Source organism: Dipodomys merriami, unplaced genomic scaffold (genome assembly GCF_024711535.1).
Source record: "Dipodomys merriami isolate MVZ:Mamm:240054 unplaced genomic scaffold, mDipMer1.0.p SCAF_17, whole genome shotgun sequence".
Lineage (NCBI taxonomy): Eukaryota > Metazoa > Chordata > Mammalia > Rodentia > Heteromyidae > Dipodomys > Dipodomys merriami.
This window is the reverse complement of record NW_027203048.1, coordinates 21,430,774-21,457,435: the sequence shown is the minus strand read 5'-3', so window position 1 is coordinate 21,457,435 and position 26,662 is coordinate 21,430,774. Positions and strand designations below refer to the sequence as shown.

Below are 26,662 nucleotides of genomic sequence, written 5' to 3'. Positions count from 1 at the left end.
AAGTATATGGTACAGAGCATGTGTCCCTGCCGCAGGCTCTGCCTATTCCCGTAATCAAGTGTTGTTGCTGGGTTTTTTGTTTTTGTTTTTTCTTTTCCCTAATTGATGATGGATGTGATGAATGACAATCAGGACAAAGTCTCAGCCAATGCAGGATTCCTTAAGTTGGAATTTCAGACCCCAGAACCTCGGTGGCCAGAGGTGAGATCTGATTTCTTTGGCTGTTGGGTTTGGCCCATACACTTAGATATCTTGGGAAGGCAAGTGTGTGGGAGATGTGTGCTGGTCTATGTGGGAGCCTTAGTGTGTTCTGGAGTGTGGGGCAGTGGTAACAAAGGTAAGAGGCAGTCTGACTGCACCTGCTATGACACTGTCTCCAGCTTCACACTCGCAGGTTGGCCTGCGATTCCTCAGGGCAACCAGCCCACCTGGCCACTCGCATGCTGTGCTGTGAAGCCTGGCTGGGCTCTTTTCTGAGTCCCCGCCTGCCTGGGCCATCTCTGGCTCCCAGAAGTTTTCTGGGCTTTCCTTATAGGACCATTATCAGGCCCCCTATTTCTTTCCTGTAGGGCTTTTCCCCCAAGCAGATCTAGTGTTACTTAAGGATGGGCCTTGACTTCTCAGATTCTAACCACCTTCATCTCAAGACCCTTTAGAGTACAAACCATTTGTTGTGATTACTACATACCAGATTTGGTGTGCGGCCCTGGGCAGAGAAAGACGACTCTGGGAATGAGAAACACCATTGGCCAGGACCCAGGAGCGGCACTGAGAGCGTGGCAGACAGGTGAGTCTCTTAACCGGGTGGCTGGGTGGGGGGTTCCTGAGGCTGGGCTGAAGAGAGCTTGGGTATATGTTGGTGACAATCAATGGATTTCTTTGAACCTGTGGGGCCTCAAGGGGGAAGAGAAGCGCTAAGATGTGAGGGCCAGGGAGCCATGGCAGTGAGCCTGTGAAGACTGGATGACCACCGAACAACAACTGGGTGTCGGAGGTGAAGGGCTGGCGGGGACGGAAGGTGACAGCCTGGCTTCAGCGAGCTCTGTTGCAGGGACCAGGTGAACATGGCAAGGCGTGTTTTGCTGGGAAGAAGGGTCAGGCAGGTGGGTCTGGACGCAGGGGCCGCTTGGAAGTTAGCATACATAGTTAGGTGGAGAGCAGGTCCTGTGTAAGGGAGAAAGCAGAATGGGGGTGCTAGTACTTCGGGGTGGCTGGGAGAAGAGCCTGTAGTGGCTCAGGGGAGTAGGAGACCAGGAGGAAGGTGGATGCAGGTGGATGCTGTGAGAGAGACGTGACTCAGAACAGACAAATTGGGTTTCTGTGCAGTTGGAGCCAGGCTTCAGTACCTCTGGGAGTGGAGGTCAGACCAGAGGTCACCCTGTGCTCTAGGACTCTGCTCAGGACCCTTCTCTGTCTTTGGTGGTGGTTTCATGGATGTATATATTGGGTGTATACAAATATTCTGAGATTTCTGAACTTTGTCATAATTTTTTTTTTAATTCAGAGAAAAGAAAGCCATGGAAGGGGGCCAGAAGGGAAGAAAGAAGCCAGAAGAGCCTGGGGCCTGGTATCTTGGAGGCTCTGCTGCCAGACTGCTCCCCATGTTCTCCCCCAGTGTGTGTCCCTAATGATACTGGGTGAAGGATTGGCACCAAACAGACCCACCACTAAATGCACTAAGGAGACATGGCTATGATCCCAGCCCAGGTGACTGAACTCTGCTTCCCCAAACTGCCAGCAGTGAGAAGGTCTGTCTGTCTATATCTGTGGTTTACTCAGTGCCTGCTCAGGCAACTCTGTGTGTAAATATGGCAATGCTTAATAAAAGATGTAATCGACTACTATGATTTAATTAAAGCAGCCCTTCCTTCTATTTTAACACGAGTTCCCCATAGAAACCACTTCAGTTTGGCTCCTGTGAATGGCAGGTTATTAATGTAGCCACCTGCAGGCTTTCTTGGCTTTGCTAACAATCTGTCTCCCAGCCCAGCCAGAGGCTTCCTTGTGATGGAGGTCCCAGCCTGAGATCAGGAGGCCTTCCACGCACCCTGATTGGAGGGGCTGATTTCCTCCTTTGTGCTCCACTGAGGCTAGGCCTTCACAGAGCTCCCAGTGGGCAGACAGTACCTAGCCTTGTCTCCATCCACCAGTCATTCCTGAAGTGAAATCTGTTCCCACTGTAGCCAATACAGCATGTTCATTCTAAGAAATGCTGTTATGTGATGTTATCCTTAAGGAGAACAGCAGAATTAACGCAAGCTAAAACAACTATGGTGTCCCTCAGTGAGGTCCCGTGGTTGCATGGGCTGGTCATGAATGGGACTTGGGGCTGGCTGCATTGGCCCCAGAACTGGGCTCTCTGGGAGATGGGGATGGCACTGGATCACACACAACAGCTCTCCTAACAAGGGGATTCCCAGCCCAGCCCAGAATGAATTCATCTTCTAACTGGAAATGTCAAAGGCTGGAAAACGTTGTTGCTAATGATTTTGGTGATGAGCTATTCAAGGCAGCAAATGGTCAGATCAGTCACATGAAAATGAATTTGGCAGTGCTGCTGGGGAGCTGTTAGCTTCAGGGAAAAGAGGTGACTGCCCCAGCAGACACTATTTCCTCCTTCATTTTACTAATTGTGGGCATGGGAGGTGACTCTGTGCCCAAGACCAGGGGGCTTGGATGGCTGCAGCACCTGAGTTGTTGGCAGGAGAGGGTTTCTGGAAGGGGCAGAGGTCAGCCTCCCAGGTCAGAGAAGCAAAGCCAGCGGGAAGGAGCAGCTCAGCAGCGTCAGCCAGCATCAGTGTTAACTCCTAAAGGCACTTGCCACAGGAGTTGCCATGTACAGGTTAGTTAGCCTTAATCTGAAATGTCACTTTTTTTGTGTGTGCCAATATTGGGGCTTGAACTCAAGGCTTTGTTGTTATCCAATACCATTTCTTCTTTTTTAATTTGCTCAAGGCTAGCAATACTTTACCACTTGAGCCATAGTTCCACTCCGTTTTTTTTTTTTTTTCTTTTTTGGTGGTTAATTGGAGACGAGTCTCACAGAGTTCCCTGCCTGGGCTGGCTTTGAATACGACAGCAGTAACAGAACTCAGATGCATTTTTTTTTTTAAACCTTTCCCTTTTACATTGAGTGTGCTGCATGTCTAATTTTGCTGAGGACTGCAGAATATAATGCAAATGATAGATGTACACATACACATGCATCATTTGAATTTTTGGAAACTTTAGCTGTGCTGTCAACTTTGGAAAAAGTAGTCCAGTCAGTATTATACAGAAATGAATAACCATATTGGTTTACAAACAGTAAATTTTTTTTTCACTTGGGGTGGTAACATCATATTAAATATGTAAGGTCTTATCCATGTGGGTTTGAGTATAGAAATAGTTTCTAAATAATGAAAAGATGAAAGACATGTGGACATCTGTTATGGTAACTGAAACAGCTCTGCTGTAGACAAGGGGAGAGGAAAGCCAGCTTCTCCCTGGGTTACCAGTCACCCCAACCCATGGTTTGCCAAGGCCTTACTCCTGTAGGGAGTGAATCTGTGCATAAGGCAGAATCCTGAGACCTCCCTCAATGTCGGATGTCAACTGGCTTAGTGCCTGTGTGTTCAATCATATGGGATGACCAGATCTGCAGACTTGGGAGTTTTATTTATAGAAGCTGTCTTTTCTCCGAGGCCTTCTCTTACAGCACCCACTTTATTTTACATTCTGCGAGTAAAAGCAGTCAGTAGTTGAAGTCGACCTGTGGAGCCAAGTTTGCCTGTGCCCACTGAGGTATTTAATCATCAGCATATGCCATGTGATGGCTTCCTAGGAAAAATATTTCATGGTGACAGGACCACACTGTGGAAAGGAAAAGGAGAAAGATCAAAGTCCACTGTTGAAGCATGGGGCCAGCTCAGCCCGCGAGCTGGTTATGGAGTGTGGGATGGGTAATGAACAGAGAGGAAATAGCACTTGGCCAGTGGCAGAGTGTGACATGCTCAAGTTGGTGAAAAGTAAACTGCCCAGAATCTCCACCAGAATCAGTGAAAAAGGTACTTCAACTCAGGGCAGCATCTCATGAGCAGTCTTGTGTGGACGGGAATTATCAAGACATCCTCATTTCCCTGATTGTTAAACTGGAGAATATATGGAGGACTCTTATTTTTCAATGTGCCATTAAGTTATGATTGTGATACACTAAGTACAGAGAAGGAAGCAGGGTGGTGGGGCCTGCTAAGAATTTCCTGAAGGCCAACACTGGGAGAGGCCACGTCAGGCAGGTAACCAGGATCACCAGCATTATCCATGGTTAAACATTAGAGATGTGAAAGATATTAAAACCAAGTCATTCTTCTGCCAGGTGAGAAAATAAACTACAAGTAATTTCCTCCATTGTTATAAGGTGGTTTGTTCCCACTAGAGTGATCTTATCCTCAGCAATAGGCAGCTGATAAAATTTCCTTCTGAATTGCCACATCTTCTGACAACTGGAGAGTCATGGAAACTAATAGTATGAAACAGGAGAGTTAGGACACATAAAGAGACACAGAAGTATTTTGATTATTTGTTTTTAATCTTCAAAATTTTCTGCCATGACACAGGAATGCATGATAGAAATGGCTCAACATCTTCACATGAAACACTTGGATTCATTTTCATTCACAAGTTTTTCTAAACATCTACGATTTCATAACCCCGCCTACTTCCAACCATTATCACAGATTTAACTGACCATTAAACAGTAGTTGCCAGCATTAGCCAGCTGGAGCGTTCTGCATATTAGTAGTGTCTTTGGAAACTACCACCCAAGAGTATCATGATTATAAATCTCATTGTACATGGCAACCCTGAAGGTGACAGATGTCCCCAAATAAACTCCCTGCGTAGCATGGAGAGCTGTCTCCCCGGGTTCCAAAGGACATGCACTTCTAGGCTTGCTTGGTCACCTCCTGGCATTTTCCTTGCGGGGATCGAGCAGCACATGCTGACCTGATGGTTGAATCCCACCACTAACAGATAGCCATAGATGCCCGATACTCAGGTGCTCTGAGGGCTGTGGGCAGAACATACTGAAAAGTCAGGTTTGTTTGGAATTTATGTCTCTTCTTTTGAAGAGAACAATTTTGAGGTTTTCTTTTTTTTGTTTTTCATTTTTTTTCCCTAAAAGTTGTAAACAAAAGGAAAGAGACAGACAAAGACATGTATCTATACACAGAGATCTACACTGAGTATTTTTGATGTGGTGTGTATCTTCTTCCCTAGAGACACACACAAACCCAGAGTATCCCTACTCACCCCTTCACCCCCCCTCCCCGCCCTCCCCACGTGAGTGTGATTATAAATGCTGTACGTGTCCTTGGGAGTTCACTGGAGTTTTCATATTACCAAATGATGGTGAAATACCTGATATGTATTACTCCTGAGAAGATACTAGAAGGGAATGACAGTTCTGATGCACTTTGGAATGGCACAATCACGTAAACGCTTGCATACTTAAGACTTCTGAACTCATCCAAAGTTTCTACACATGATACAACCCCCCAAAAAAGTATCAAAACAATGCAGCAAGTTAAAAATAAAAAAATGTAATCAAAGTATAAACAAATATATAGGAAATGTGTATTTGTCAGTAATTATTTTAAAATAGGAAACATGTACTTAAGAAAAAAACATAGTTGACAAAACTAAAAGGAACAAAAAGCCCCTAAACACCCATCTTCCCAAATAAAAGCTAGCAACAAGGTGTATAGCAACTCCATCAGAAAAAATTACCAATCATATAGCAAATATGTAAAGTTTGCAATTTATAAAAAAATTACTATTCACACTTCTGTAAAAAAGAATTTGCTGAATATCATCCCTCCATATAATTAATTTGTATAAAAACGACAAGTGAACCAATGAATTTCAAGCACCAATTCAACTACTTAAACAAACCTACTGTCCTTCTATAGAGGGAGCAAATGATGAAAGCTAAGCTAAAATTAGCCAGGTAATTATTATAGTTTAGTTTTAAAGGCATGTTTCTTTCATTCACTTGAAGGCCAAACATTACAGAATGTTTAGGCTAGTAAAGGACTTACAGGAATTTACCATTTCTGAGTATCAATGGTTCAGTATACATTAAAAGCTCTTCAACACACCAATGCTGTCTTAATTCTAGGATAAAACAGGTTTGCGCATAGAAATTAAGGACTGCTCCTTGATATAACTTAGAAGGGCAGCACCCACATAGTAGACTAACTAGCACATCTGCACATCTACTGCTAGTATAAAGAAATGGCGTTATTATTCAAGAAGGCAACGCCATTTTACTTGGCAATACTGAGGTTTTCTTTAATTAAAAATCTCCATTACACATTTGGGGTGGGAGGATATCCCACTATAAACACATTACACATTTGGGGTGGGAGAATATCCCACTATAAACACATTTCCCCCCATTTTTGTTTTGGTTTTTTTCCCCCCTGCATCAGGGAAAAAGTGGCCATCTGAGCCAGTAGATGTGTAACCGTGTTTGCGATGCCTCTTGTTGTTCCTGAAGAAACACATTCCGTTAATAAGGGGGTTTATTTTCAAAAATCAATATAACCGCTATTTTTGTTTCCAGTATTTATACCAGACCACTTATACAGACAGTGATTTCTGAGACATAATGTTTCAGTTTGGTTAAACTGAACCTTTAGGTTGGCTCTATCTGAGAGACTGAAGGTAAAACTGTTGAAACAAACTGGAAAACAGTGGTGTGGAGTCAGTGGTGATGCTCTGCTATCTCAATCATATCACAAATCACAGGCAGCCGAAGGAGCGAGGAGTCAGCAGCAACCAGGATCTTACAACATAGGTGGAACATCTTGCTGGTCTTCAGAAAGCGCTTCCACTTGCTGCTCACTGACCTCACTGGCTGGCTCTTCATCAACAGGCTCACCGAGGTCCTCGCTGCCCTCCTCACTCTGCTCCTCACTGTGGTCTTCGCTCTGCTCCACAGTCTGATCCAAGCTATTCTCCAGAAGTGTGGGAGAATTGCTTACCCTACTCTCTTCTTCAACTGTCTCATGTGGGGGCTGGGAAGGTGTTGGAGAAGCACTGGACTGGATGACACTTTCAGAGGAAGAAATGGGGACTCTAGTCAGAGAAGAATCTGCCATGATATCATTCTGGGGCAAAGGCAACTTTTCGACAAGTTTCCACTGAATGATGCTCATGTCTTTTCCACCAGTTGAAATCAGGTGACTGTCATTATGAGTAAAACTGACATTGGTAACATGGCTGCTGTGGGCACTATACTTGTGACTGGGAGCCTATAAAACAAATCAGACAGGAAGATTAGATTCGTCCTTTACAGGCCTGAGGACAACAATTTGACTAGGTATAGGAGAGAACTTTGCTTATAAAACAGGTATTTCCAAACCAAAGCTTCAAGCCAGTAAATCCAAAAATTAACACCTTTTTTATATACAAGGAAGAATAAAACAACTGGACATCTGCACTTTCACATTTTATGTTTAAAAATAAGAGTTCACCTCTCCTGGAAGTCAGGTAGTATACTTGTCAGAGCTTGGCAACTACTCTTGGAATGGCTAGGGGATAATTTACTAGACTGGCAGGATAACAGGTAATTTAAAAAATGGTATTATTTGTGGGCTGGGAATGTGGCTTCATGGTACAAGGAACTCCTTGCCTAGCCATGCATGAAGCCCTGGGTTTGATTCCTCAGTACCACACAAACAGAAAAAGCCAGAAATGGTGTTGTGGCTCAAGTGGTAGAGTGCTAGCCTTGAGCAAAAAAAGCTCAGGGACAGTGCCCAGGCCCTGAGTTCAAGCCCCAGGACTGGGGGAAAAAAAGGGGAGGGGTATTATTTTAAAGTGCCAAAAGTATCAGAGTAAAAAACCCACTTGATCATAAACAAGGAGTAAAACCTCACTGGATACAACTGGAGAAGGAAACAGAATCTGCCTGGATTCTCCACTGTACACTTTAGTATTAATCTCAAGACATATTTAATACCACAAAATACAACACAAAATAAGCCCCAAAGAAAAGGTCCTACAACACTGGTTTCTATGAAGCTGTGTTCACCTTCGCTTTGGAGCAGGGGTACTGGAACAGATGGACTTTACAAAAGTCATCAGCAACAGCTATCACTTTTCTGTTGTGGGATCGCACCAATGCATTGATGTCTGTCCCATCGGATCCTTCTGGCCAGACACCTAGGGAAACATATAGTGTGGAAAAATTAGCCTAAAAATGTAAAATGGAATATCCTAACAGCTTGATGGGAAATTTAGGCCAACAGTATTCAGTAGTGACCAGCAGGGGGTGCTAACAAACTTTTTAAATGCTTGATACACTTCAAGCTTTTCCTTTTCAAACTCCAGGTTAAAGAAACAGTTACCAGTTACTTTGTATAGCAAGATATAAAAATCACATGCCTGGACCCTGAGTCCCAGCAGAGCCGCAAAGTGAATTCTTAAGTTCCTTTATCAGGCAGACATTTTTTTTTGTCTAGCATGCTATCCCATACTTTTCTTGAAACATTTATGTCCAATAGAAAGATATATCTAATATAATTATTGTGAGGCATTGTAGCAACTGATGAGCATGCTCAATATAAATGAACACATTAGGCTAGATTATAACTATCGAACCTTTGACTCACACCTGTAAGCTTCTTAGGAGGCTAAGGTTGAGAATTAAGCTTTGAAACAGCCAAGGCTAAGAAAGTCCATGAGCAGCTTTTCCCCAATTAACTAGCAAAAAGGCAGAAGTAGAGCACCAGCTTTGTGTACAAAAAGCTCAGGGACAGAGTTCAAAAACAAAACAACATGGAATATTTGAGGGTGAAGATGTTGGTTTCTTATACTGAGTACTACTTCAAAGAATAACTTGCAAATTTGGCAAAAATAAGCCCAAACACTTCTTGATAGCTATTTCTTAATAGTAAATAATTACTGTCTCTCTAAAATAACTAAGAAGCTATAGGATAATGGTCTGAGACCAAGGCCTGGCAAAAACATAAGACCTTAGGGACTGGATATGGCTCAAGTAGTAGAGGTCCTCCTTAGCAAGCACCCTAAATCTAAAACCCAGTACTGGGAAAAAAACAAAAAACAACAAAAACAAAAAATCCTCAAAACAAAACACCCCCAGAAAAGTTACAAGCTACTATTTGAATATTACCTGGAATAATTAAATTGTTTATGGACTGTTTTAAATTTCTTATTAGGTTTCCACACCTTGACAGCACCTGTGTTTACAATAATGGATATAGTTTTCTAACGTCCACAATATAAAGAGATGATTATTGTGATGAGGTGGAGAACAGCCCAATTTCAGTCAGTAAAGAGGCATACAGTATTTTGGGTATTGATATTACATCAATATCCAGCATTTCTGTTATCAAGTATACCATCTTTTAAAAACTGTTTACAAGCCAGGCACTGGTGGCTCATGCCTGTAATCCTAGCTACTCAGGAGGCTGAGATCTGAGGATTGCAGTTCAAAGCCAGCCTGGGCAGGAAAGTCTGTGAGACTCTTCTCTCCAAAAAACCCACCAGAAAACTGGAAGTGGCGCTCTGGCTCAAGTGGTAGAGTGCTTGCCTTAAGCTAAAGAGCTGAGGGACAGTGCCCAGGCCCAGAGTTCAAGCCCCACGACCGATACCCCCCCCAAAAAAGTTTACAAAACAAGGTTTTATTGTTTTAACTTATTTTTCTTCTTCGAGACAGGGTCTCTCTATGTAGCCAAGGCTCACCTCACCTTGCCTCTTCATGCTTCAGCGTCTCCAGTGTTGAGAATCAGGTGTGCTCCACCAGGCCTAGGCACTTCAACTTTGCTATATATCTTGAAACCCTTCAGAAAGGTATCTCAAGATGAAGAATGGCTTAAGGACACCACCAGATTAGAAATAATCCCCAAATTGTATGTTTAAGTAATGTCTACTAAAAATACCTTTACAGCATGGATAGTGGAATACACCTATAACTGCAGCACTTTGGAGGCTGAGACAGGAGGCCAACCTAAGTGAAGACCCTGTCTTTTCTTCTTTTTGGTCGGTCGTGGGGCTTGAACTCTGGGCCTGGGCGCTGTCCCTCAGCTCTTTAGCTTAAGCCAAGCACTCTACCACTTGAGCCACAGCACCACTTCTGGTTTTCTAGTGGTTTATTGGAGATAGGAGTTTCACGATCTTTCCTGCCCGGGCTGGCTTTGAACTGCAATCCTCAGATCTCAGCTTCCTGAGTAGCTAGGATTATAGGCGTGAGCCACCAGCACCCGGCGACCCTGTCTTAAGAATGCCTTTGTAGCTGGGCGCTGGTGGCTCATGCCTGTAATCCAAGCTACTCAGGAAGCTGAGATCTGAGGATTGCAGTTCAAAGCCAGCCTGGGCAGGAAAGTATGTGAGACTCTTATCTCCAATTAGCCACCAGAAAACCGGAAGTGGCGCTGTAGCTCAAGTGGTAGAGCATTTGCCTTGAGCTGAAGAGTTAAGGGACTGCATCCGGGCCCAGAGTTCAAGCCCTACCATATATAGAGCCTTTGTATTTTGACAAGTAATTTTGGGGCAACTGAACATCCACATGCAGGGACATGAAGACATTGGAGGCTTCACACACTGCTAGTGGGAATGTAAACTGTTCATTTTAGTGACTTTGAAAATAGTCTGGCAGTTCATGAAACATGCAGTTACCCTTACACTTAATAATTATTGTTATAAACTCTAAAGAAATGGAAAGATGTCTTTAAAAAATCCCTTTGTACATCATTGTTCACAGCAGCATTACTTATTGTAGCTAAGAAGTGTTTGTCAACTGATGACTAGAGTAACAATGTAAAACAATACCATTTGGCTACTGAAGTATTTGAAGCATGTTACAACATGGATCGCTAAATGCTAAATGAAAGAAACCAGGTTTTTTTTTTTTTTTGGGGGGGGGGCGCATCAACAACAAGTATTTATATTCACAGTTAATGGATCAAGGTGCTAGTGGTTCAGTTCTTGGGAAAGTAGGCTTCTTCTCCAGTATCCTCATAGAGTCTTTCCTTCTGGCATGTACTTGAAGAAAGGGGAGGAGAAGGTGGGGAGGAGAAGAGAGGAGGATCTAGTATTTCATCTTCTTAAAAGAGCCCTGATTCCATCATAAGTCTATCCTGATGACCTCATCTAACTGTTACCAACTCAGAAAGACCAAATCTCCAGATACTGAGGTTAGGCTTTCAACAGATGAGTCTTGGAGGTAACAAAACCTCCAGACCACAACACACTGAAGAGCTCAAACATATCATGATCAATCTCACCTCTGCTTTGATTCCCTGTGTTTGTTTCCTAGTATCCTGAGAGTTAAGACATACTGCACAGATGTTTGTAGAACTTACTCTGCATTTAATTTAGGGTCCTCTTTACATTATATAATTGTATGGATTTAGATTTCAGGTATTTATAAATGTTTCTAAATTGTGTTTCACTCTTCTGAAAAGTAGCTTCTTTGAAGATATTTACTTACATTATGGCTCTATAAAAGTGAATGTTTGGCTCTAGATAAATGTAGCTTTATTTATATAACAATTGCATAATGGAGGCTTATTATGTGCTCTTTCTGATTTTGACCTAGGAGTTTGTTCTATTTTCTGACCCCATACTTCTTATTTCTTACAAGGGCAGAATTGAAGTGGGACATAAAAGCACTTACTGTGAAATAGTCATTACGCATGCATGAAGAAACCAGTTTTAATGGATCAAATACTGTATGCTAATACTAACGCTATTCAGAACAGGAAAATTGACAGAGAAAGATTAGTGCCTGTTAGTTTAGAGTTGAGTGGGTAGAGGGAGAGATGAACAGTGACCGCTAATGGCTACTGGTTTCTTTGGGGAGCCTTAACTTTAACCTTCCTTAACTCTAAATCCTCCTCTTTCAGTTTCTCTACTGCTGGGATTACAGATATGTACCACCAAGCCAGGCTTTCAATTTTCAGTTCCAAGGAAAAAAACAGGAAGGCAAACTACACTGCTATGTTGAAAGTACCTTCCTTTTAATTGTCCTTCACATTTACTGAGGACCAAAGACACAGAGTTCGGCCAATAAAAAAATACTGTATTGGCAACATGACAGTAACCAATAACCTCTACGAATGGGCACAAAGCTGGGTGTGGTGGCATGGACACCTATCCTAGCTATGTGGAAAGTGTCAATGGGAGGATCTTGGTCAATTCAGCTGAAGGTATGGCTCAACTGGTAGAGCACGTGCCCTTCAAGCACACAGCCTTGAGTTAAACTTTCTCATCAAGAAAAGAATGCACACAGATTATCTGTCATTTGTAAGTTTACACCAATAAACATAATATACAGAAAAACTTCACAAACCACCTTTTTATACTGGGCATCATGTTCTTACCGAAGACTTGAAAGCCTAGCACACAGGTGTATGTTGTCCAATCAATGTCCTTACATTCTGATCGATTCCTGATTAGTTTGCAGCCATCTTTAATGTTCCCTTTAAATTTAGAAACAGGAGGTATAATCACAGTGCTTGTGTACAAATGTATTTGAAAGTGCATCTCGATTCAAACTAGCCACGTCTACTTGTATTTATAATCCATACACTGAAAAACATTAAGACACATTTAAAAAGGAAAAGAAAATGTTTACCTTAACAGGATTTTATGAAACTACAAATTGTTTTTTGTGGAAGTTTCCCCCCCCCCTCTAAACAGCATAACTGCTCATCCATAATACGCTTCCCTGACTCCAGGAAAAGCTGCTAAATGAAAACCCATTCAGAGTGACATCCATCTCAATGAGTGAGTTCTTATTACTGTATGTGCCTTCAATTCTACACCATTAAATTAATTCATAACTGTCTTGGAGATGTGAACCACATGTGAGACATTTGTTACTTAGCTCTAAGTAACATGTACTTTGTCAAGTTAGAGGCCAGCAAGCATTCGCTGCACAATTCAAATTCCACACAGCCTGGGTATTAGCCCCTGATTGACACATCTGAGCCCCTATATAATTATTCATACTTACAGTACAAAATCTCATAGTCTCCAGAGTTAGACATTATATGCTTGTTGTCTGGGGACCAGTCAAGGTGTGTGATGTAGCTGGAATGTCCCTAGGGGAAAAACAGATTAGTGAGGAAGCAATTAGTCTTGAATGATAGAAGTTTAATAATTAGCTAATGTAGCAGTTTCTCAGCTTGAGAACAGGGAACAGTATTGTAGCCTATAAAACTGAACAGGTCCACAGCAGGCCCTCAGTTCCTTTTTACTGTCTTGCTAGAAGCCAACATTGCAGGTATGCAGTTGGCAGGACGGCAAATTACAGGGGTTGCACCACTATAGAACACCTGGAACCTGGGAGAATCCTGCAGGCTTCTTGGCCTAGATACATAAACAAGTACCTACCACCTCTGTGAGAGATTTCCTAGAATATCTTAGTAGATACTGAAACAGATCTCATTCTCTAGGCAATTTCATGCTACTGGCATCCTATTTATTAGAGGGACTGCATGTATGAAATAGCCTCAAACTTTACCCCATGGGCACACGGTTGGGAGCAAAATCTGATACACCTCTTGAAAAGAAATATAAAGCCATTCTAAGCTGCACATTTATGACTGCCATTGTGGCCTAATGGTGCAATCACAAAAACACTCACAAGTTAAGCAGCCAAAATTACAATTTGTCAACTCTACTTGAGGTCACCATCTTAAATATCAGAAGTTTACAGCTAATTTAAAATTACCTGGAGGGGCTGGGAAGTTGGCTCAGTGGTAGAGCGCTTGCCTTGCATACATGAGGCCCTGGGTTCAATTCCTCAGCACCACATAAGCAAAAAGAAAAAAGCCGGAAGTGGCGCTGTGGCTCAAGTGGTAGAGCACTAGCCTTGAGCTAAAGAGCTGAGGGACAGTGCATAGACCCAGAGTTCAGGCCCCACAACCGGACCCCCCCCCAAAAAAAAAAATTACCTGGAGAGTTAGAAAACAAAAAATACCAAGGTCTGGATTTAGTGGTCCTTTTTTCCTGAGCAGATATCTAGGTGTTCCCTCACTATCCTCAGCTGGGCCATACTGCAGAACTTCCAGCAATGAGGAACACTGTTCTGAATCAGTGCTGCATGGGCATCTGTGGTTTCTAATTAGATGACACGTGGCCAGTGCTCCCAGGAAACTACTGCATTACATGTAAAAAAACATTCTGTTCATAACATTTTTGTGGCCAGTCACTGCTCTTCAGGAGTGTTAGCAGGGAGCAGTCTATTCTTTTTTCTACAAATTTGAAATATCTTCACAAAAGACACATGTCTTTTTCTGTGCTGTTGTTTCCATCTATCTTCCCATTCTCAATCTAATGTAGCATGTAAATTTCAGATAGGCTTTGGAACTTCATCAACCTCATAAACATCATGGTAAAAATGTAAGATTACATTTAATTTAGAGAATAGTTCAAAGAGAGATCTCCTTACTGTTTCATCTAGCTAGACATGTCACATTTCTATTCTTCTAGTTCTCTGTTTGTCTTTCAGCAATGTTTCATGTGATTTGCTGTGCTTCTGAGGCTAAGTTTAAAGTCCCTACAGTTTTTACTGCTATTGTGAATGAGATTTTGCTCTTGACATCTTAAAAATATTTTGCTCTTTTGAGGAAGATGGATATTAACCTATTGACTGTGAGTGAGACTGGCTGTTTCTATTCTATTCTGGTCACTTTTTGTTGGCTATCCAGTTAAAATACTGTGTTTTCAATGGCATGTGCTGCTATGAGTGGCAGGAGCCATTCCGTGAACTTCCAGAAAACATTTAAGAGAATTCACTTAGTGGCTGGCAGAAGTGCCTTTTACTTCTTGTTCTTTTTTTTTTTTGTTGGTCGTGGGCTTGAACTCTGGGCCTGGGCGCTGTCCCTCAGCTCTTCAGCTCAAGGCGAGCGCTCTACCACTTGAGCTACAGCGCCACTTCCGGTTTTCTGGTGGTTTATTGGAGATAGGAGTCTCACGGTCTCTCCTGCCTGGGCTGGCTTTGAACTGCGATCCTCAGATCTCAGCCTCCTGAGTAGCTAGGATTGTAGGCGTGAGCCACCAGCGCCCGGCTTATTTCTTGTTCTTATTTTCTTCTTGAAACTGTGATGAGATGATCAGAGATGTGTCAGCATTATTGTTTGTTTTTTGGTTGGCCATGGGGCTTGAACTCAGGGCCTGGGTGCTATCCCTGAGTTCTTTTGCTCATGGCTAGTGCTTTACCACTTTGAGCTACAGTGTCCCTTTTGGTTTTCTGGTGGTTAATTGGAGATTAAGAGTCTCATGGAGCTGGGTGCCAGTGCTCATGTCTGTAATACTAGCTACTCAGGGGGCTGAGATCTGAAGATCGCGGTCCAAACCTAGCCTGGACAGGAAAAGTTCATGAGACTCTTGTCTCCAATAAAGCACCAGAAAACTGGAAATGGCTCTGTGGCTCAAGTGCTACAGTGCTTATCTTGAGCTGAAGAGCTAAGATACAGCACCCAGGCCCAGAGTTCAAGCCCCATGACCGGGGGGAAAAAAAAAAAAGGTCTCATGGACTTTTCTGCCTGGGCTGGATCGGAACTGTGATTCTCAGATTTCAGCCTCCTGAGTAGCTAGGATTACAGGTGTGAGCTACCAGCACTTGGTTGATGTGGGAACATATTATGATACTAAGGAACAAAACAACATAATAAGATGAAGCAGAAAAGATTCTAAATATTCATAATTATTTTTTGTTATTGATTGCAGGGCTTAAACTCAGGGCCTGGGCACTGTCCCTGAGCTTTTTCATTCAAGGCTAAAGCTCTACCACTCTGAGCTACAGTGTACCACTGCTGGTTTTCTGATGGTTAATTGAAGAGTGTCATGGACTTTCCTGCCCAGGCTGGCTTTGAACTGGAATCCTCAGATCTCAGCCTCTTGAGTAGCTACGAATATAGGCATGAGTGACTGGTACCCAGCTAACTTAAAAAAAATTCCTTTTTAAATTCTGGGGCTCATCCCAGTGTCAGAGGTATATATGTAGGTAAGTACTCTACCACTGAGCTACATTCTCAGCTCTGAAAACACCTCTTTTAAATGAGACCATGTCCTATCCTAAATTTAAGTCACTAGGATACTGTATATAATTCTTGTTACACTAACACTGGATTCTAATGAAATCTGGTATTAGTTTAATGGTTTACTTTCTTGGAGATTTCTAGGTACAGAATTACTGACTTTACACTCCCCCCCCCCAAATAACCAAAATCCCCCCTGGCCAAAAATCTTACTTACATATTTCCTATTTTCTAATAGTGCTTTTATACTATCACTACAAATTTACATACTTATCTATTGTGCTAAGATTTTTGGGGACCGCTAAAAAGTACATAAAAATGAATCAAACACATAACCATTTTGTTACCAGCCAGGTACAGATTAAAACAATGGAAACTAAGTCAATCAGGATACAATATCATCATCTTTAATTTTAATATAATAAAAGTAATTCAGAGACGTTAACTTGCCTAGAATCACAAACTAATGGTGGCAAAGCCAGTTCCCTAGTCTTTCATATCCTCTTTAATAGCAGACAAGAGATTAAGAAAACTGTATGACCAGTTGGTGAAAGAACATAGCAAAGAAAAGTGACAGCTGGAAGCAAAGTATCAAACAGAAGATAATTAGAAAAGCTGGATTATGTAGCCAGGGCCTTTCATTATAGCCTCCAACAGCACAACAAACACAAACAGTTCCTAAGGGTATCTAAATATAATGCTTTTAAACACTTATTAAAGATAAAAGCTGTGTAATTAAATAGGAGGACAAGTTTCATGCAATTGATCAATTTTCCATTTCCCAAGATTTCCAAGGTCATTCTGATGATCAAATGTCACACATTGCTCTGTTTCTTCCCTGGATCAGTGGTAGTATAATAGCATAATACAGTAATACACATGTTGAAAATCTTATGGTTGTCATGCACTGCAAAGTTTGCTCTACTAAGAGGTGAAAAACTGCCTATGTCTGAGATCTGGCCCTGTGGTCACTTCTAAGTGACCAATGCTAGATAACTGGTTTTTTGGTTTTTTTTTTTGAAACTCATTTTCTTCATCTGTAAAATGAGGGTTGAGCCAAGAACTCAACAATAGTGCTACCACGTATAAAACTGAGATCCCACAGACTTAAATCACATTTGATATATAGAAGCCTTCCTTTTGTGTTTGCTACAGCATTGCAATTAAAAATAATTAAAAATTTGGAGTCAGGCAGGGTAAATTTCAATAATCCAAAAAAAATCCAGTTGGGTACTAGTGGCTCATGCCAGTAATCTTACTCAGGAGGCTGAGTTCTGAGGATTGTGGTTCAAAGCCAGCTCAGGCAGGAAACTTTGTGAGACTCTTATTTCCAATTAACCACCAGAAAACTGGAAGTGGTGCTGTGGTTCAAAGTGGTAGAGCGCTAGCCTCAAGCTGAAGAACTGAGGGGCCCAGAGTTCACCCAGGCTCAGAGTTCACAACCGACCAAAAAAATCCTTACAGTTGAAAAGCTTGATATTAAACTAAACAGTCCGTATTATAAACATTAAGGTAATGAACAGATTAAAAGATGAACTTAATATATTAATGATTGTTAATAATTAATCAACTAATAACTGATTCATATTTTTTTTTTGCTGGTGATAAGTGGGTCAAAATGCAGGTGCATAAAAATATTGTATGAAATTATCTTCAGGCTACATATAAAGTATACAGGAAACACATGACTTTCATGTGCTGACTCAAATCTCATCCTTAACACATATTATGAACATGTAAATATTCACAAATCCAAGACTAAAATCTGAAACATACCTGGTCTTAATTATTGTGGATAATGAATACTTAATCTGTACCTAGTAAGCAAGATAAATTTCAGACTCAAATTGAAGCTTATTTTGCTTACTGTGAGATGTATATGTTTCTGAGAAATAATTTGTGTGTATGTGTGCATGTGCACAGGCACTAGGACTTGAACTCAAAGCCTCAAACTCAGGATCTTTACGAATCTTAAGTGTGGATTACATCACCATACCCAGCTAAGATAATATTTTTAGAGGCAGAGAAATGATAAAAGGTAGAGTGTCAAGGATGGACAGAGATAGACAACAGTGAGATTATAAGTCAGAGGCCTTTTATTTCCCACTCCCTGTTTGTTTTTTTTTAAAAACTATAGTGATCAAAATGGACTGTACTCACAAATGGACATGTTGCACTGTAACTCCTTTACATAGCTACTTGAAGATAATAAAAATATTCTTTGCAAAGTGCAAAACCACTTTAAGAAACTATCATAAAACTAGTCAAATATCAAGCTCTCAGCAAAAGGAGCTACATTTCCAGAACACAGTGGGAACTACAATGTTTTTACGTCAGGTAGTCTCAGTTTTAAAATTAAAGTTTAAAACAACTAACACTTCAAAACAATAGTTGTATCACTGTAAACACTTAATTCTCTCTTTAGCAGAAGTAAAATTTTCCACTTTACACCTTCTTTTACTTCACTACTTACAGTGCACTTTCCATATCTGCTATATTTTCTTCCATTTTCTGAAACCACATAGAGGTAAATAAAGTTGTCATGAGATCCTACAGCCAGAAAGGTACCATCTAGAATGAAACAGGAGAAAGTGTTTACTAGAGGAAGAAGTCTAGAAATTTACTTTTACTTTAGTAGACCTATATTAAGTGTTTTGCAAACTTAAAGATTGGTAATTTAACTGTTATTTGGCATTTTACAAACGAATATATCACTCAGGATACATTAAAACCAAACAGCCCAATGGAGCTTTCCTTGGAGATGCTCACAGGCCATTAACTCTTCTTTCATCATAGTTAGCTAAAAGCTGGTCTTAAATGGTTACACCCCCCTCCCTCCCTCCCCCCCTTGGCAAGCTTGATGCATAGCTGCTTAGCTCATTGAGCACACATGATCTCAGTTATTGTGTAGGCTCTTTTGGGAAAGGACTAGGTTATCTTTTGCAGTTTCTTCCACTAACACTGTGCTAATAAGTATGTGAAAAATGGCCAAGAAAATTCACTGATCTTTAGATTTAACTGCTACTTCACAGTGGCTATTTGTTACTTCATAATTATAAAACAGATGAAGAAAAATACACCATAATATGCTGCGTTAGGATGACTAGGTTTACAGCTTGGAGCACTTTCTTTATTCAATTATTTAGTGCTTCTTCTGAAGCAACCAAGAAGCAATAAAAAAAAAAGATCCTTTTGGTCTTAAGCCAACAACCATAAAAATGTAATTTCAAGGCTGGGGATGAGGTTCAATGGTAGAGCATTTGCCTAGCATGTGCAAGGCCTTGGATTCAATCCCTAGAACCATAAAATCAAGACAATGCTTGGCACCAGTAGCTCATACTTGAAAGTCCTAACTACTTAGGAGGCTGAGACATAGAAAATTGGTGTTTGAAGCCAGTCTAGGCAGAAAAGTTAGTTGGAGACTCCACCTCCAAAATGCTGGGCTGGCGGTGGCTCAAGTGGCAAAACACCGTTGTTAGTGAGGCCTTGATTTTAAGCCCCATATAAGTAAAAACAAGACAAAAACTTCTCTTTTTTTTTTGGTGGTGGTGGGGGGAGGTCTGGTGGTGGGCCTGAACTCTGGACCAGGGCACTGTCCCTCAGCTCTTCAGCTCAAGGCTAGCGCTCTACCACATGAGCCACAGTGCCACTTCCGGCTTTTTTTTCTGCTTATGTGGTGTGGAGGAATCGAACCCAGGGCCTCATGCAGGCAAGGCAAGTGCTCTACCACTGAGCCACCTTCTCAGCTCGACAAAAACTTCTTAAATGTAAGAAAATATCAGACTAACTTTAGGAAAGAATGGTATAAATAAAAACCATATCAGTAAAAGGAAAAAGTATTTGGGAGATAATACTTTGAACAAATGATAAGGTCAAAGGTAAATGATGCTATTTTAATGAAAAATATAATTCTTATAAATGTACTGGTATTTTATCTAATTAGCAAATCAATGTGACCAAAAACAATGTAACAGGAGTTAAAGGCCAAAATACTTGTATATTTTTAACATGATTATTTTTCTCCTTCTCCCTCCCTATCTCCCTGACTATACTAAGGGGCTTTAACTCTGGACCAGTTGTATATTTGCAGGGCAAGCATTTGTCTTTAACAGGTGGGTCTGTGCTTTTTGCTTGGGCTGGCCTTTGACTGCAATCCTACTATCTATGCTTCCTGTATAATTGAGATAATAAATACATACCATTATAACTAGCTTGTTTATATGGAAGTCTCAACTAATGTTTTTTTTGGGTTTTTTTTGGTCGTGGGGCACCTGGGTGCTGTCCCCAAGCTCTTCAGCTCAATGTGAGAACTCTACCACTTGAGCCATAGCACCACTTCCAGTTTTTGGTGGTTAACTGGAGATAAGAGTCTCACGGTCTTTCCTGCCCAGGCTTTGAACCATGGTCCTCAGATCTCAGCCTTCTGAGTAGCTAGGATTACAGGTGTGAGCCACTGGTGCCCGGCTTCTCACACTAACTTTTTGCCCAGGATAGCTTCAAACCATGATCCTCCCGATTTCTGCCTCTCAACTAGCTGGGATTGCAAGTTTAAGCCATTGTAGTTGACTCTCTTTTTTCTCTCTCTTTTCCCAGTCCTGGTGCTTGAACTTAGGGCATAGGCTCTGACCTTGAGCCCCTCTGTGCTCAAGGCTAGCACTACCCACTTGAGCCACAGCACCACTTCTGGCTGTTTTTATGTAGTATTGAGGAATCAAACCCAGGGCTTCATGCATGCTAGGCACTCTACCACTAAGCCACATTCCCAGCCCCTGGTTCTCTTTTTTATGGTGCAAGAGATTGTATCCAGGGCCTTAGATACAGTAGGCAAGCACTCTATCACATACATCCCTACTCCTTACACATTCTCTCTTTTTGGTGGTATCACAGTTTTAACTTGAGGGCTCATGCTTGCTAAGCAGGTACTCTACTATGGAGCCAAACATCTAGTCCTTTTTTTTTGGGTCCAGTCGTGGGGCCTGAACTCTGGGCCTAGCCGCTTTCCCTCAGCTCTTCAGCTCAAGGCTAGCCCTCTACCACTTGAGCCACAATGCCACTTCCAGCTTTTTTCTTTTTACTTATGTGGTGCTGAGGAATCAAACCCAGGGCCTCAAGCATGCAAGGCAAGTGTTCTACCACTGAGCCACCTTCCCAGCCTACATCTAGTCCTTTTTTGTGCTGGTTATTTTTTAGAAAGGATTTCTTTATTTAGCCTGAACTACAAACCATCTATTTTAGACTTCCAGTAGTGGCTGGAATGATAAGGGAAAAGTAGCATGACCAGCTACTGGTTAAGATCCTAAATATGTATAATCCTATGGTGGGAGAGCGATATTGATTGAAATTTATTTTGTTTTCAATTGGCAAATGCTGTTGTAATAATTCATTCTAAAATAATGTTTGATGACTTTGGATATTGTTTAACTTCAGCCTATCTTTTTGTTTCCAGCAATTAACCTGATGTCCAGAGAAATACATTTTCAATACTGTACAACTCTAGAGAGTGAAGAAAAAAGGAATCTACTTCATTAGAAGTGAAAATACACAATTACAGTAAAGTGCTGTGAGTACCAGGCTGGCGGGGAGTAAATCTGCCTACCTATTGAGTATCGCATCACGGAGAGCTGCTCATTTCCATCCGTGTGGATAGAAACTAGATCTCTGGTTTCTGCATCCAGAACAAACCACCTGTTAAGAAGTAAGAAAATCTTCAGATTCCAACATTAATAGAAAAAAAAAAGGCTGCTGACCTTTTGGCCATTTTTAAGAAATTCCACTGGGAAAGTGAGGGAAAGGGTGACACTGTTCAAAAAGAAATGTACTCTTTACCTGACAATGTAACTGTAACCCCTCCGTACACCACCTTTATGATAACAATAAATACATGAAAAAAATTTCAACAATAATCTTTTTTTCTTATTTTAAATTTTGTGCTTGTCCTGGAGCTTGAACTCAGGGCATAGGCACTGACTGTACCTGAGCTTTTGTGCTCAAGGCTGGTGCTCTACTATTTGAGCCACAGCTCCACTACCAGCTTTTTTTGGTAATTAACTGAAGATGAGTCTCCTGAATTTTCCTGCCAGGCTGGCTTTCAACTGTAATTCTCAGATCTCGGCCTCCTGAGATAGTTAGGATTAAAGGCTTGAGCTACCACCCAGCTAACAATTGTATTTTAAGTACAATATGTTTCTTCCAAGGAAGGATGAATTAATTTTGTAAAATGCCACTAGTTACAGTCTAAATGAACAGTGAGCATCTATTCCTGTTCTCACTTCAACTTGGTATTCACTAAATGCCAACCGTCTTTCTGTTAGGTATTGTTTAAATAGAAAAATAAGACCAAGAGTGATAGAGGGATGAGATTGTGGAAATGTAACAGTGATACCCCCACCTGTATAATGTAATCTAATAAATTTTAAAAAAGGGCTTAAAGCTGGGAGTCAGTGGCACACTCCTGTAATCCTACTCAGGAGAATGAGATTTGAGAATTATGGTTCAAAGCCATCCTATACGACATTCTAGAGACTCATCTCCAGCAAAAAACCAGAAGTGGAGATGTGGCTCAAGAGAATAAATATAGTACTAGCCTTGAGCAAAAAAGCTGAGCAATAGCTTAGTCTGGGACTTCAAGCTCTAGTGGCCCTTGTAGCAGATCCCCAGGGAGGAGAGGGGGGAAGGCTTAAGAGAAAAAATAAGACAACAGGGATGGTATTCTTGAAGATTATACCAGAGATTGGAAAAAGGAAATGAGCCAAGTAAAAAAAGAATGATTAGTCATCTCAGTGTCACTAAGTATTGTAGAGCATAGGAAAATCTTCAGAGAAGATGTAGGATATGGGTAGGAGTGACAGCTCTATAGTTCCCCGTAGAGCAGGGAGGTAGATGGAGGTGCCAGAGAATAGCAGTACTCCAACAACCATATACAAATACATGAAAGCTCCATAGTCTCTGGTAACTTTTCATTTATACTCACAGGAAAAGTAAAAAATGCAAACGCGTTCTAGAGGCAAAAATGACTTAAATCAAATATGTTATAAATAACTATCTTCAGAGCTTTGTCAAAGAGCACTTTAAAGAAAGGATAAATGCTTCAAAAGATCACAGCAGCCGGGCACTGGTGGCTCACGCCTGTAATCCCAGCTACTCAGGTGGCTGAGATCTGAGGATAACGGTTCAAAGCCAGCCAGGGCAGCAAAAACCGTGAGACCCCTTTCTCCAAATAAACCACCAGAAAACCGGAAGTGGCACTGTAGCTCAAGTGGTAGAGCGCTCGCCTTGAGCTTAAGAGCTGAGGAACAACGCCCAGGCCCAGAGTTCACGCCCCATGACTGACAAAAGATAAAAATAAAGAAAAGATCACAGCAAAGATGAACACTAATGATAGACAACTGAAGGTTGCACACATGAGCAAAAAGCAGGTTACAGACAGCATGCCTACCTAGTGGGAAAGAAATTAAAATTGAATAGTACCTACATCATAGTAGGTATTATATGCGTAGAAAGGATAAACAAATTGGTGTACTGGAGTTTGAGGTCAAAGACTTACATTTGCTAATTTATAATTAGCCTTGAACATGACAAAAGCCAAGTTTTGAAGCATTGTGACTAGTATTTCGAAAAAGGCAACTTCTCCCTTATTAAATTAATTAAACCTAGAGCCTTGAATATGCTAGGAAAGCACTCTACTACTAAGCTAATCCCCACTATTTAGAAGACTAGGAAGAACTTGAAAGAATTAAAAAAGCTTAGTGATGCTGGTGAGCATGCCTTAATGATTTCTAGAAGATTTAAAAACTACATGATCCCTACTCTTTACCCATCAATAGAATCCTTTCTAAAATATATTCACAAGTAAACTTCAGTAAGTTTTCGAGCTACAGACTCAAACTTTTAAGCAGTTAACGTAATCCGTACATCTTATCATCTACTCAGGTAAGAGAAATTGCCTCTATGCATGAGTATTTGTTTAAAGGCCAATCAGTTGTAAACTTGTACTTTGAAACCATATGCTACATGTTTTCTTATCATTTTAACTTGTCAAAAGGGGCATAAGAAACACTTCATTGCAACTGGACAACACCCACAGATTATCAGTTTCTTCTAAAAAGGTTAGGTGCTTGAATCAAGTTTTATGGCTGGCCATGTAAAATTCCTCTGTGCCAAGAAATGCCAAGGCAGATATGAAGTGACTATCTTTTCAGAAAGGGAACCTAATAATATTCCAACTAAAATAACATACACACTAAATAATCATTGGAAAAAAAAGGCACTCTATCAGGCTTCTAATTTTTGATGGGTATATGGACATTTTATCATATTCTCTTATGCATTTAAAAGTTAATTCTATTTTGGAAAAGCCCCAATTGATACTGCTTTAAGACCATTTCCAGTCTTTCTAGGAGAAGTGCATCTATTTAATTGTTTTAGAAACTCCCTTTGAGAATAGTAAAACCCCAGAGTACCTGTTGGTATATGTGTAGAAACCTATTCATTGAATAGAGATAGCAGTTATGAAGAAAGGGGGAAAAAGGCAAGTATCTGACTAATCCTAGCTAACTAGGAGGCTGAGATCTGAGGACTGAGGTTTAAAGTCAGCCTGGTCAGACAATCTGCAAGACTCTAATTCCAATTAACCAGCAAAAAGCTAAAAGTGGAAATACTGCTCTCAAGTGGTATGATGAGTGGAAAATGCCAAGTGAGAGTATGAGGCCCAGAGTTCAAGCCCCAAAACTGGCACAAAAAGTAAATTCCAAAACAGGAATAAAAGCCTAACTCAAGCATCTTATTTTCCAATTAGAACACTGATATCCTGATGAGTCCTCAACCAATAAATTAGTGGCCGAACTAAGGCAGAGCTTTTGACCTTTGTGTTTTTCAGCATTCATACTGGAGATGAGTAATATCATGAAAAGGTCTCTTTATATTTCATATTCACTAACATTTAGGGATCCTGAGAAGAAAGAAAACCAACAAGTCTGGAGTTGATTGGGAAAACAGAATGAACTCCCAATATGGTAAACAGTTAAAAGTACCATGGGTAGGATGAGGAAGGTGGTTCACGGGTAGACTGCTTGCCTTGCATGCATGAGGCCCTGGGTTCAATACCTTAGCACCGCATAAGCAAAAAGAAAAAAGCTGGAAGTGGCGCTGTGGCTCAAGTGGTAGAGCACTAGCCTTGAGCTGAAGAGCTGAGGGACAGCGCTCAGGCCCAGAGTTCAAGCCCCACGACTGGACCGCCTCCCTCCCCCCCCCCCCCCAAGAAGCTGTGTGCTAGTGGCTCATGCCTACAATCCTGGTTACAGACTCAAGAATCACAGTTAGAAGCTAACTGGAGCAGGAAAAACTGTGACACTCTTCCCTCTCACTATCAAAAAGCCAGAAGGGCAGAGTACTAGCCTTGAGCAAAAAAGGCTAAGGGACAGTATCAGGCCCTGAGTTCGAGTTTCCCCCCTCCCTCCCCGCCCCAAGAACCTTATAAAAATGGCTGGAATGAATATATTTAGTGTATCTAGTTGTAGTGGTTAAGAGGAAGTTTTGGGGTGTTTGGGGTTTTTTTTTGTTTGTATTTTTTAAAATTTTTTTTGGGGTCCGGTTGTGAGGCCTGAACTCTGGGCCTGGGTGCTGTCCCTCAGCTCTTCAGCTCAAGGCTAGCGCTCTACCACTTGAGCCACAGCGCCACTTCTGGCTTTTTTCTTTTTGCTTATGTGGTGCTGAGGAATCGAACCCAGGGCCTCAGGCATGCAAGGCAAGCGGTCTACCACTGAGCCACCTTCCCAGCCCCTTGTATTTTTTTTAAGACTCACACTGTCCAAGAAACATCGTACTTATAACCTGACTTACAGAATTGTAACCCCTCTGTACAACTACTAAAATAACAACAAACAAAATAAAAGAAAGGATCCCAACTATGTAGTCTAGGATGGCCTCAAAATTTCCATCTTCCTACCTCAGCCTTCTGAGTGCTAGAATTATAGTCATGTGCCACCACTTCCATTTAGAGAAAGAGATTTAAAGGCTAGGCTAAAGTTTGGATTCCACTGTTGAGGTACCAAGAAGCCTTCAGGGAATGTTCTAGTACTCAAATATGGTATGCTTAGAGTTTCCTACATTTTCTTTATCTATCCCCCTGTTTGATATGTGCCCCCTTTTTTTCCTTGCCTTTTCAGGATCCAAGTTTTCCATCAAAACCTGATCCCACCTCTGAGATGTTTTCTCTGATTACTCAGACTCACAAGTAATTTCTGCTGGTCTCTAAGAATTAGTGCCCATTTATTTTAAGTAACATTCATCTATTAACCTGAGATGCTTTGTGCTTTTCTGTAGGTTATAATCTAAGTAGGTTATGATTTACTTTCTTTGTAATATTTGTTGTACCAGGTATAGTGCTTTGCAAATAGAAGAACAGGAGAAGAGGAGTTCAAGTAAGTCAGAGCCTAGAGAGATTCATGTTAGTGACATTCAAAAATATTTTGCAGTTGGGTACCAGTGGCTCACATCTGTGATACTCTCTACTCAGGAGACTAAGATCTGAGGATCTTGGTTCAAAGGCAGCCTGGGCAGGAAATGTCTGTGAGACTCTTATTGCCAATTAGTCACCAAACAGCTGGAAGTGG

General features: G+C 41.3%; 1 protein-coding gene across 4 annotated transcripts in view; it reads right to left on the bottom strand.

Annotated features, from left to right (window-relative positions):
- Window positions 1-4,558: 4,558 nt before the first annotated feature.
- Eml4 (EMAP like 4) overlaps window positions 4,559-26,662 on the bottom strand; it is a 122,936-nt gene continuing 100,832 nt past the window's right edge. For all 4 annotated transcript variants that reach the window (XM_070025467.1, XM_070025468.1, XM_070025469.1 and 1 more), the window contains 6 exons: window positions 21,649-21,737; window positions 18,526-18,623; window positions 13,022-13,109; window positions 12,387-12,485; window positions 8,075-8,205; window positions 4,559-7,295 (listed from right to left, as the gene is read on the bottom strand). In XM_070025467.1, the coding sequence (XP_069881568.1) occupies window positions 6,828-7,295; window positions 8,075-8,205; window positions 12,387-12,485; window positions 13,022-13,109; window positions 18,526-18,623; window positions 21,649-21,737 (973 nt within the window). In that variant the 3' untranslated portion in view covers window positions 4,559-6,827. The remainder of the gene's footprint in view (window positions 7,296-8,074; window positions 8,206-12,386; window positions 12,486-13,021; window positions 13,110-18,525; window positions 18,624-21,648; window positions 21,738-26,662) is intronic.